The sequence below is a fragment of the Notamacropus eugenii genome, chromosome 3 (genome assembly GCF_028372415.1).
Source record: "Notamacropus eugenii isolate mMacEug1 chromosome 3, mMacEug1.pri_v2, whole genome shotgun sequence".
Taxonomy (NCBI): domain Eukaryota; kingdom Metazoa; phylum Chordata; class Mammalia; order Diprotodontia; family Macropodidae; genus Notamacropus; species Notamacropus eugenii.
In genome coordinates, this window is record NC_092874.1 from 23,266,671 (window position 1) to 23,279,718 (window position 13,048).

A 13,048-nucleotide genomic window follows, 5' to 3' on the forward strand; every position below is an offset into this window, starting at 1 on the left:
CTAAATGAGGTCACGAAGTTGGGCATACTGAACAAGTACAGTAAAGGAAGAGAAGAGTGCCCAGGCATAGCCATGGGGGCCCTCTACTTTCAGGAAACAGGAGCTGGCTGAAGATCCCACTACACTGACTGATTGGGCACAGGACAACGAATAAGCATTTATTAATCTCCTTATATGTGGGGTGCAGGGCTAAGTGTTTGAGATACAAAGAAAGCAAAAGAGCTCACACAATCCAATTGGGATGGGGAAGACTGGAGGAACCTCTCTGTACTCCATCCCTAGCAACAGGTCACCCCGCCTCAGCTACCAGCCCCCTGGTGAAGGGTACCTCCCTGGACACCTGCTTACCGCCAGCTCAGCTCAAAGCTTTCCTGGACAACAAACCCAAGCTGACTCCATTATATCACCTGGTCCCCTGTCTGTCCCAAGGTAGGTGGGGAAGGTGACCACAAACCGGATTCCTCTCCCACGTGGCAGCCTTTCTGAGGACTCGAGGACAGCTAGGGTGCTCTGCCTTTGGGTCAACAAAGTCCCTCTTCTGTAGGGCAAGCATGCCACTATGTTCGGCCATATAAACACTTGTTGATTGGTTGATCGATTGGTTTCTTAGGGTCAGGTATGCCCTTCTCATTGGGACAAAAAGGGTCCCATGCCTTTCCTTTCTTTCCTGGCCACCTTCCCAGCCCCAAGGCATAGGCCCACAACTAGGCTTAATTTCTTCTCTAATGCAGCTTCTGTAACACAAATGGAAAAAAAAAGGCAAAAACTAAAACATTTTTTTTATTTCACAAAGGTTACTGGGAGGACATTTTAGGATTAAATTTGTTTTTGCTGGAAGCCCTGGAATGTCAATCTGCAGGCAGCACTAACCATATCAGCTGAGATTTATAAAGCACTTTAAGGTGTACAAAGCGACCTGTACACCGCGTGGCCTGGATCAGCCCCATTTTACTGGCGAGGAACCCGAAGCTAGATGTTCAATGAAGGGCCTGACTGGGGATGATTCGAACCCGGGGCTGCCGGACTTCGGGGCGGTCACTGCTCTCCCACCTCCACCCCAGGTGGGCTTCGAGGCTTTTCTATCGGAGCTGCAGAGCCAGCTTATCTCTGAGAAAGACTTAGGAGGAAAGGGGGGGCGGGGAATGGTCCCCCGGAGATCGGAATCTCTTGGCAGTGCCGGTTCTGAACCGGTTCTGAACGCACGAATTGTTTATGTTTCCTGGGTTTGCAGAGCCCTCCCGGCAGGAACTGACAGGGAACTGCGGGTCTGTTTTTAACTCCTTTTCAAAACATGAACGTGCTCGCCCCAGAGTCTCTACAAACGCCACGCCAGTAAAAGCGCAAACTGCGCGCTCTTCAGAAGCGGTCAGTCCAGACCGCAGTCGGCCGGTGGTGTTCCAGGCCAGCTCCGGGGGGACACCAGGGGCGGCCGGCTTTCTCGGAGCGGGGCGCAGCGTCCACGAGATCGGGGGCTGCCCGCGTCTCAGCCCGGGCTCTGCAGGTGTCCCGGCAGCGGGCGCCCCTTGGCCGCCCGAGGGTCTGCAGGTGTCGGGGTGCACGGGGCGCGATGGGGAGCCCGGGCACCCCCGGGAGCTGGCCGCCCGGGCGCTGAGTGGCTCCAGCGCTGGCGCACGGGGACCGGGCCAGGGGGCCGCGGGCATTCCCGGGGCGGGTCCAGCTTCCCGGAGCGCAGCCGGGGGAGGGGCCGCCGAGCGCCTCCAGCCCGGTTGGCTCGCGTCCCCTGCCCTGCCCTGCCTCCTCCCCTCGCCGCCGCCCCTCCCCCTCCGCCCTCCCGTATGAGTCAGGCGTTTCCCCGGGATCGGGAGCGCGAGCGGCGGCAGCCCCAGCCCGAGCCCGAGCCGGAGCGGCCCCGCGGCGGCCAGAGCAGCGCGCCCGGCCCGGCCCCGGCCCGGCCCGGCCGCCGGAGCATGGACAAGGCGGCCAGCCCCGGGCCGGGCAGCGGCGGCAGCAGCCGGAGCAGCAGCCGCGCCACCTCGGCCGGCTCGTCGCCGTCGGGCTCGTGGGCGGCCCGCGGGGCCGGGGGCCGGCGGCTGGAGGGGGGCAGCCACAGCAGCCCGGGCTCGGTGGCCGCCAGCCCGTGCGGGGCCGGGGGCCGGAGGCGGGAGCCGGCCCTGGAGGGCGTGCTCAGCAAGTACACCAACCTCCTGCAGGGCTGGCAGAACAGGTAAGCGGGGGGGCCGGGGCCGGGCCGTCCTGGGGCGGGCACGTGCGCGCTGGGCACGCCTGCCGGGCGGGGGGCGTCGCCGCGCCACCCCCTGCTGGAGTTGGGGCTGCCCCCCGCCCGCAGCCCGGAGGATCGCGTCCCTTTAGAAGTCTGTCGGTCGCTCCTCCCTCCCTGAAACCCGGCTCCACAAAGTCATTGGCACTTTGGAACAAAAGGGGGGGCCTTAAACCCGAGCGGCGTCTTTAGGGTCCCTCGCCCCAGACTGTCGGGAGGAGCCGCTGAGTTGGAGAGCAGTACGAGGGAGTCCCCGCTGGTGCCGAGGCCAAGGCCAGGTGCAGCCCGGCCTCCTGGAGCTCCAGGTGGGGACCCCAAGGAGGGTGACCGCTGGCCGGACCCCTGCCTGCCGAGACTAAGCAGCCTTGCATCCCCTGCTGGCCCGGGAGCTGCTGCTACCGTGTGAAGGAAACCTGCCCTCCCGGAGGGCCACAGGGTGTGGTTTGGCTGGGGCCGGTCTCGTCTGCTGATTTCCAGAGGCCTCGCAGGTCGGAAGGAACGTGGGCATCCCCCGCGGGGGCTCACCTTCTGGGCATGGGCTGGCAGCAGGGCTGCCCCGGGTGCTTGGCCGGCCTTGCCCCAGCCCCCTCCCATCCCGTGCAGTCGGTCACTTGTTCGGTGGGTGCCCCGGTTGGGTGGCTGGGAAGATGGAAACCCAGGACATTTTCCAGACGGACGCTGGGTTAACTCTGGGTTGCTGGAAGAACCTTGTGATCGGGAGAAGAGATCCAAGTTGTACTTTCGCTTTTGAATCCTTTGAATTTTGCCCCTTCGGGCTGCCAGCCTTGCCCCTCTCTCCCCCCAACTTTTCCTCTGCTTCTCAGCAAAATCAGAAACAGGTGGAACGGGTGGGAGGCGATCCAGACCGCTCCAGCACACCTGGATGGTCTGGAAGGCTGTCTGATGCCAGCTGGGAGACTGTTACTCTCGGTATGAACGTTACTACCTTGGGGCATTGGTTCTGCTTTGAGTATGTGCACTGGCCACCAAGGCATCTAATTCACATGCAAAGTATACTGAAGGGCTGGGAGGGGAGGATTTTATAGGAATTGGAATCTGAAATGTCCTCAGTCCGCTGTTTAAATGGGGGGGGGGCGGGGAGCGGGTTGGAATGAGAAGTCTAGCCTTGTTTCTGTCTCCTGTTTATTTTGTGAAGCTCAGGTTTGCCCATCTTGTGCTGGTGGCTGTGGTTAGTGCCTCCTGGTAGGCACTGTATTTTCCCAAATCCTTCTACCTTGAGCTATGCAGGGGGAGGTGAGTGACCCAGTAGGTCTTGTAGGATGACCTTCTATCCGAGTCTCCTCCTGCCCTGCCCGATGCTTCCAGCATGGAAGTGGAGGAACTGGATTAAGAACTATGCTAAGGCTGGGGGAAACTTTCTTCCTCTGAGAACTCAGACTAAGCAGCTGAGTTTGGCCCAATGCATCACACCCAGTGGGCACTCAGGCGTTCATTGAATTGTGCTGCCAAAAGAAATAACTAAGGAAGGGGTTGTAGAAGGGACTTGCTTCTCTAGGTATATACATACTTGGCACTGGCATGTAGTCATCAGTTATTAATAAATACTTATTAATTGAAATAGTTCAATAGCCTCATTTTTCACATGAGGAAACTTGGGTCTTGAGAGATGAATGATTTGTCTAAGGTCACCCAGCAGAGAGTAGAGGCAGAGCTGGGATTGAACCCTTCCAGATCTGGGGTTCTCTCCCTGTGCCAGAGCTCCCCTCAGTAGATAGGGATGGAATGGCTCCAAGATGAACTTGGGCTGTGTCGTAGAGGGAGACAGTGTAGCACAATGAAAACAGCTCTAGAGCTGGAGGACTTAGGTCAAGTAGAAATAATAGTAATAATAGAGAGCATTTATTAACACCTACTGTGTGCCAGACCCTGGGCTAAGTGCTTTGGAACTGTTATCTCATTTGATCCTCTCAACAACTCTGGGAGGTAACTGCTGTTATCTCCATTTTACAGATGAGGAAACTGAGGCAAGCAGATTAAGTGACTTGCCCAGGGTTACGTAGCTAGTGTCTCAGGCTGGATTTGAACTCGGGTCTTCTGACTCCAGGCTACTGTGCCCCAAATTCTGCCTCTGCTGCTTATTACCAGTGTATGATCCTCCTGGCTCTCAGTTTCCTCATCTGTAAAAAGATGCTTTCAGAGGTCCCTTCTGCCTCTACAGTTATGATAAAAAATTATAAGCCCCTCAAGGGTAGGTCCTTGTCACTCATCTTTGTATATCCAGCATGCACTTTGCACGGGACATAGTTGTTGAAATGCATTGATAATTCCTTGCAAGTTTATTCAAATAATAAATGAGGTTGAAGCTAAGAAAACCAGTGGTTTCCCTTATATCTACCCACAGGTGTTTTCCCAGGTGTACGAAACCCAAGTGGGGATCACTACCCTCCGTGCTCTGATTGGTGCAGCAACCAGCCTTTCCAGAACATCATTTCTATTCATTTGTAGTTTTTGCAGGATTGCTTGTTTTAGGCATGGCTCCTTTGTGTGGTGCTGATTAATTCTGAGAGCTGAGGTTTATTTTTCAAGGCCTGTCTTTGTCTCAGTAAAATGGGGCTTCTTTTTTTGGGGGGGGAGGTGAGGGGAAGGCAGATTGGAAGTATATTCCCTGATCATCAGTATAATTTTTTTAGAAAAACTTCTGCAGTTTTGGGCATTGTGATGATAAACTGAGCAGCTATGGGACTGTACCAGTTGCTTCAGGAAGTAATTAGGAAAGACTGGGGCTGAGTTAACAGGTGTGTCTGTCCAAATTCCCTATCCCCTGCCCGAGGTAGCTGTGGGAGCTGGCCCATTCTGTAGTCTGGATACATTTCAAGGTCCTGCCTCGTGCAAGGTGCTGTTTGAGCTTCAGAGAAAGATAGGGCAGCTGAGTCCTGCCCTTGAGGGAGCCTGGTAGGAGAGGAGGAGATGTAGGTCCGTTACCTTAGGACCTGAGTTCAAATCCTAGCTCTGGCTTAAGCAAATTATTTATCTTGGGCTTCAGTTTCTTTATTCATAAATTGCTGGGGTTGGACTTGATGGTATCTAAGGTCCCTTCCTGTTCCAAATCCATGTTCATCCTGAGTTTTAGCATCATTCAAAGATTCCTTTGGTATCCATAGCACATGGCAATTGGTCTGTGAATGAGTGAATATGTCTTTGGCTCAGCTTTAGTGACCTGTCCACAGTCACACAGCTAGTGAGTGTCAGAGCAGGATCTGAATCCAGGACTTCTTGACTCCCAAGCTAGCCATCTTCCCATGGCACCGCATTGTCATTCACCCTTTACCATGTGGATTTTAATTTGAGGGCAGGCCTTGCTTTTCTCCTTTGCCGGGATGGCCCAGACTTAGTTATTTTAGTATCTCAGGGACTTTTAAGGTAAGTTTTCTTTAAAATTAGGGAAGATGGTGATTCTCTTTGAAGAAAGTTTTTATTTTTTAAGATAAATATTGCATGTTGTTCCAGATAATAGAGCAGAAAAGAAATATGGGTCATGCTCAGGGTTCTTTTCACACCATAGCTTCCAAGTTTGACTCATCAACTGGATTTCCTCCTTTTTCATTGAATTAAAATTTCTTAAGCTGGAAGGGATTCTATAGTCCAGGGGTGGGAAACCTGCCCAAGTCTCTGAAGGGAAGCTTGGGATAGTAGAAAGAACATTGGATCTCTTGTGGAGTCAAGTCAGTAAGTACTTATTAAACTCCTGTTGTTTATGTACCAGGCACTGTGTGCTGGTACACAAAGAAAGGGGAAAAAAGACAGTCCCTGCCTTCAAGAGACCTTCCATTCAAATGGGAGAGACACACAAGTCCGTCCTAGGTATAATGCAGACTAGTATATACTGCCTTATAGTAGTATATATAGCATATAGTATAATGCAGACTAGATGGGACTTCTTGTGAGATAGGAGGTGCTGGGCAGGCCTCCTAGGGCAAGCGGGATTTGAACAGGGAAATGAAGGGACGGAGCATTCCAGGTGTGGGGGACAGCCAGGGCAAGACCCAGAGATGGGGAATGGAGTATCTTCTTGGGTGTGGAGGAGAATATGGTGTTTCTTTTGCTTCTTTTTGTATGCCCGATGTTTAGCACAGTGCCTGGCACATAGAAGGCACTTAATAAATGTTTATTGATGGATGGCTTGATCAGAAAAGACTGAAGGTCTTTACTTGTGAAAGCAAGTCTGTATTTGATCTGGAGTGATGGGCAGACCTTGAAGCATATTGAGTGGGGGGATTCATCTTGGCCACTAAGTGGAGCACTGATTAGTTTTAGGAGAGACCTGACCTCTTATACTTAATGTGCTTTTTCACTTGTTAACTGGGGACAATAAGTCCTATGTTGGGCTTATTATATGTAATTATATCGCTTATGTAACTGAGCTTATTATGCGCCATAACTCCACCGGGTTATTGTGTAGCTCAAATGGGATGATGTATGTGAAGTACCTTTCAAACTTTTTATGACCATGAAATGTCAGTTTCCCTTAGGATCTGGGTTTTGCAGTTCTGTTTCTTATTTGCTGTGTGACTTTGGACAAGCTATCTGCCTAGTGTGTGATGAGCTGGTTAGACTAGATGCTCCCCATGGTCTCATTTAGCCCTGCCATAGAACAGGAAGAGTAATAGGTGTAGACCAGAAGGGACATCGACTCCATGCCCCTCATTTTGCTGATAAGGAGGCTGAGGCCAAGAACTTGATAGTGACTTGTCCAAGGTCATGCGGGGCAGAGCTTCTGTGACTCTAGATCCAGCCCTGTTGATGAATGAGGTTCAGGGAAGTGGGGCAGCCAGAGCTGGGATTGGGGGTGGAGAAGCACAGGTTAGTGGCGCCACTTACCTAGGTGGTCCTGTGACTTCCAGCAGACTCCCTCTGTAATCCCTGGATTGCTTCTCATGGTGACCCTTGGAGGCCTTCTCTTGTTATATAGACACCTCCACCCCTTCAGTGCTTACTCAGCTGACACACCCCTTGGGCATTCAGGAAACAGCTGAATTGAAGAGGAATTGAAGTTTCCAGTTGAACCCTTCCTGTGGTCAGAACCCTGAAGATGACAGTTTCTCCACCAGAGAGTGGAGGTGGGTCTCTGGCCTCTTTGGAAGGTTAGGTTTTTGCCTCTTAACTTCCTGTCTTCTAAAAGCAGAGGGGCATGGGGTCACTTTTTTGATAATCACTTTGAAATTAAACTCTGCTTTGAGGCATTGGTCAGTAACCATTGTTACATAGCTTTCAGGACCAGGTGGCTGGTGGTCTGGCTGTCCTCTCTGCAGGTTAGACTATGTCTCACATTGAAATGGATGGCTTTGCTAGGGACGGGCTTGGAGCAACAGATGGAAGTGACACAGAGTTAGATTGAGGCTGGAAAGGGGATGCCCATCAGTTGGGGAATGGCTGAACAAGTTGTGGTATATGAATATAATGGAATACTATTGTGTTATAAGAAATGATGAAACAGGAAGACTTCAGAGAGACCTGGAAAGACTTATATGATCTGATGCTGAGTGAAAGGAGCAGAACCAGGAGAACTTTGTGCACAGCAATGACCACAATGTGTGAGGATTTTTCTGGTAGACTTGGAACTTCATTGCAATGCCAGGACATAAAAAAAAAAAAAATTCCTAATGGTCTTTTAAGGCAAAATGCCTTCCATATCCAGAGAAAGAGCTATGGAATTCAATTGCAGAATGTAGCAGATCATTTTCTTTTGTATTATGCTTTGGTTTGTTATATGATTTCTCCCATTCATTTCAATTCTTCTATGCAGCATGACTGTGGTGAAAATGTATTTAATAGGAATGTATGTGTAGAATCTAAATAAAATTGTCTGCATTCTTGGGGAGGGAGGGGGGAAGTAGGGGGGAGGGAGGGAAAAAGAAATCTAAGTTATATGGTAGTGATTGTGGAACTCTGAAAATAAATAGAATTAATAAAATGAAAAAGAAAGATTGAGGCAAAGTGGGTGGTCTGAGGAAGCTCTGGGCTTCCCTCAGAAGAGGTCTTTCCCCTTGTCTGGTGGGATGCAGAGGGAATTTTTGTTTCAGGTGTGGGTTGGTGTAAGAGTTAAAGATCTTGCCTGCCCATTAATAGGCCTCAGGTGGAGCCTATTAAGAGAAGATTGATTTGTAGGTAGGCCCATACCTTTTGTTAATTGGTAATAGCATTGGGTCATGAGGGTGGCAAGGCCCTCTGGCTCTGAAATGTGTGCATATACTCTTTGGAAGAAGGTTTGAGTGCCACATGAGACTCTGGGAAGCCGTTAAGGAATGCCCCCACCCCTTTGAAAACCCCTCTGGTAACTATGTACGTATGTAATGATCAGACATTTGGATCTGTCTGTTCATCTGTCGTGTGTGTTGCTTGTGAAGCCCTATCTGGTCCTTATTTCTCTGCTTGTATATGTGATTAAAGAAGGTTGTTGACCTCTCCAAAGTTGCTTTCCTTTTAGAAAAGTGAATCTAAGAACCTGTGCTAGCAGGGCATCCTGGATGTGGCAGGATGCCTGCTGCTGCAGTTGGGTAAGGCAGCATCTGAGGGTACTTCCAGCTCTGAGATTCTATGGGAGAGAATGGAAAGAACCTTGAGATACTAAGAAAACCAGGATTGGCAGCCCACCAGTATGTAGTGAGTTTGAGGTGTTGTTTTTGAAGGATATCATACCTAGGTAAAACTCTGCATGTAAACTAGCTGGCTCCCGTAACAGTAAGTATTACTGTTTAATATTAATATTACTGGTCGCTTTATACTTTGCTTCATAAGTGTTTGACCCATCTGAACCCACAATTCCTTCCTTCCTGAAAATGAAACACATCTCGAGGACCCAGGGATCTCAACCCAGCCCTGGCTTCTCATTTTCCCACTTTTTCACCATGGTCTCCTGTGTACAGACTTTAGAGAAAGATCAAGTCAAACCTGCTGACTTAACAAATGAAGAAATTGAGACCCATGGAGGTGAGGGGCTTTGCCCCAGTCAGAGGTAGGAAGCTGCCAGCCTGGGTCCTTTTCATTCCAATTCAGTCACCCTTTCCACCAGGCTAAGGTCCATCTTTTTTTCCTTTAACCTGTGGGTTTCTGCTACAGGGCTGTGTTTGCTCTGCTGGAAGCACTTCTTACTCCAGCAGTCCCTGATGGGAGCCTTGGAAAGGTTCCCTATCACCCTTTCCTTCCCCCCTACCCCCAATCTACCCTTAAACTGTTGCCATGGTAACAGCCACCTTTCTGTAGGAGAATTTGGGTTGCTAGGCTGATTCTTGAATGGGATCAGTATGCTCATCTGGGTGTATCAGCCAAGGGCCCTGAAGTGGGTGTGGAGGTAGATGAAAGTTGATTTTATTGAAATGTGAATTTTAACCTTATCTGGTCCTCTACCTGCCTGTGGAAGTATTTAAGACTAGGCTGGACCCCTATCTGTCCAGGCTGCTTCAGGGATTCTTGTATGAGGTAGGAGAACTTTTTACACTGTTAAGATTCCTTAATTCTTCATTTTAATCTCTTTTAAGGATTTGAGAGTTACCCCAAATACTTCTCAGTCACCCACTGACATTTTTGTCATTTTTTCTAATAGTTAGAATTCCAATTTTGAGGTTTGTCTAATATTACAGCCCAAGAATCAGCTTCATCTATTCAGGACATATTTGTATATGGACATATAGAATATAAACTCTCTGAGAGCAGGGATGTTTTATTTTTGTGCCCCTCTGTTATGCCACTGGAGCTTAGCAGAGTGGCTGGCACATTTTAGGCCAGGGCTTCTTACCTGGGATCCATCAACTTTTGTTTTTTGAAAATTTTTATATTTTTTCCCCCAATTGCATGTAAAAACAATATTTGATATTTGATTTTGAAACTCAAAAATTTTGAGTTTCAGTTTTGCTCCATTTTTCCCTCCCTGTTCTCCTTCCTTGAGAAGATACACAATTTGATATCTCTTTACACATATGCAGTCAAGCAAAACATATTTCCATATTAGCCGTGTTGTGAAAAAAACACACTCAAAACCCCACAAGAAAAATAGAGTGAAAAAATAGTATGCTTTGACCTGCATTCACCTCCTTCAGTTTTTTCTTTGGAGGTGGGTAACATTTTTCATGTTTGAAAAAGTCCTTTGAAATTTCATGAACTTAAAAAAAATTTGATAACTGTTTAAATTTAATTGATGTCCTTTGTAATTCTCCATATTTCATTTTATGCATTTAAAAACATTCTGAGAAGGGGTTCTCGTAGGCTTAACCGATTTGCCGAAGAACAACACCGGAAAGGGGAAGAACTTCTTTTTGTAGATGGTTAAAAAAATATTTTCTAATTGATTGATTGGTCTTCTGGAGTTTCTTTCTTGGTCCTTATTTCTCATCCCCATCGCTGGCTTCTCAAGGTAGAAGAGACACTTGAAGATGTAAGGAATTCCCTTGAATCAATCCTTACTCTTATGTTGTTTTACTCCAATTTATATCTGAAAAACATTTAAGCAAAATCAGCCAACATGGTGTTTGCCACATTCTGTATCTGCAGCCCCCACCTCTCTACTAAGAGGAGGGAAATGTATGTAATCATTATAATTAGAGTTTGACTCTCCTTTATGTCATCGATGGTCATTGTATACGTTGGCCTTTTGGTTCTGCTTGTTTCTCTCTGCATCGGTTCAAACAAGTCTTCCTGTGTTTCTCTCAATTCCTCATATTCTTTATTTCTCATAAATGCAGCAATATTCCATGACCACTTTTTGTTAAACCGTTTCCTGGTCGTTGGCACCCACTTTATTTCCAGTTTTTTCCTTGGCCACATATTAAGAGGAAGTTAATTTCTTTGATCCATGGCCTTGGGCCATGATGAAGACATGCTCTGGATCTTACGCAGAGGAGTCAGAGAAGAAAAATTTGATGGCAGCAGCCATCTCCTGGAAGGGGACAGCAGAAATGATTTTCTTGGGAGCTTGTAATGAGTTCTTGTAATGACCCACTTAGTCTGGCTCTGGCCCGATATGGATTAGGACCAAAAACTCTGTAAAAAAATTTTAAAATGGCAACCTCTCCTTTCCTTCATTAATTTGATTTTTGATAACCCTGACAGTGTAGAACTTTACAGAAAGAAATGCTTAGGTTCTACTGAGATGATGATGATGACGAGAGTGGAGAGATAGCCTGGTCAGCAGATCTTGTAGCGAGGGCAGCCTGGGTTCAAGTCTTGTCTCTGACAGACACTGGCAGTGCCATCCAGGGCAAGTCCATCAACCTCTTTGTGCCCCAGCCAACTATTTAGGGGCAGAGAAGTTGCTGATCTGAATTGGTAGAATTAGGAGAGTCAGTTTCTTCCCCAGGTCAATGAAGTTTGGGGGTCCAGATGAAAATAGCAAAAACAACTCCAGTCAAGAGGCATTGCTGTTTCTCTAGTCTTTTCAAAGAAAATATAAAATGTCGGTAAAAATCCAAAGCTTTCTATGCTTTCTCAGGATGCCCATCTAGAAGGATGTGATGAAACAAAGATGCTATGGAGGGGCTCCCAGAATTCTGTTATATTAGGGAGAAGCTCTAGATTCACCACCTCTCAGTGGAGTGAGCACTGTTAAAGTGGCAAGGGTAGTGATTTTATTAAGGCCCAGAATGCCACAGTGCAACTCTCCTGAATGTTGATAAGTACCAAGATGGGAATGAGAATCCTTGTTTGCCTTGAATGACCTGGCCTCAGCAGCAGCATCCCTAGATATGCAGGTGGAAGAGGAAGTAAGTGCATCATCCTCACTGGTCAGCTGGAAGGGCCTTTGGAAATCATCTCTCTTTGCCCCCTCATTTCACCATTGAGGAAACTGAAGGAACTTGGCCAGGGCTAGCCAGCTGTGAGGAGCAGAGTCTGGACTCACCCTTGGGTCACCTCCATCCCCCAATTTAGCAATGTCTATGCTTGAGTTCAAATACTTAAGAACCTCAGTGGTCAGCCTGGCTGGTCCAGCAGCCCATTGAGAAGGAGGTAGGTGGCCGAGAAGCACCTCCTTACAAAGGCTGATGAGAAACCGTCATGGTTAACCTTGATATTGCCTGGTTAGTTCCCTCTGCGTTGACCTGGGCCAGTGTGTGTATTTTTTATTAGTCTGACTAATGTGCTCCTGTTCGGTTTTATGGGAAGTCTGCAGTTGATACCTTTGTACAAAATGTTCTGTAATATTATTACGGTCGCTTGCTTTCAAGGTGAATTTTCTGTAAGTGGAAATTTTTTTCCGTCAAGTGTTAGTTTCTGTGATTCCAGGGAGCCCCATGAAATGCAGGGAAATGGTATTAAAAACTGACTCACTCTGTTTTCCTGAATTGCCGACAGATGGCTGGCCAGTTTGACAGGACGGACACCTGATCATCAACATGTGTTTCAGGAAACTGATATGTGTGTCCCCATCTTGCCTATTGAATCTGAGGGCAGCGTGCATCATAGTCCTTGAACCAAAAACTTAGACTAAATTGTCCCCTTTTTCTTTTATCCTTTGACACTTCCAAAGGCCCGGGCTGATTCTGCTTAGAAATCTTCAGTGGCTGCCGAGACCCTGACTCCCTGGCCTGGCATTGAAAACCCTCTGAAATCTGGCAGCGATGCCCCTTTCCCCACATATTTCGTCTCCTCATAGTCACACTGACTATATTTTCCCAAGCTTTGAGCTGAAACTCGGGGCTGCTCACACCTTTCTTTGCCGGATTGCACATCTCACATGGTATGGTGTTAATCTAGGACTGGTTTTATTTTAAAGTTGAATGACTTCCGATTCCTAGACTTTTTTTAGAGTATTTTTAGCTAGTCTGATCTCTGCAGATAAGTTGGCCAGAGTTTTGGATC

The 13,048-nt window shown here is 48.2% G+C and overlaps 1 protein-coding gene across 3 annotated transcripts in view; it reads left to right on the forward strand.

The window, feature by feature from the left end:
- The first annotated feature begins 1,781 nt into the window (after positions 1-1,781).
- OSBPL10 (oxysterol binding protein like 10) overlaps positions 1,782-13,048 on the forward strand; it is a 228,543-nt gene continuing 217,276 nt past the window's right edge. For all 3 annotated transcript variants that reach the window (XM_072651109.1, XM_072651110.1, XM_072651111.1), the window contains exon 1: positions 1,782-2,185. In XM_072651109.1, the coding sequence (XP_072507210.1) occupies positions 1,797-2,185 (389 nt within the window). In that variant the 5' untranslated portion in view covers positions 1,782-1,796. The remainder of the gene's footprint in view (positions 2,186-13,048) is intronic.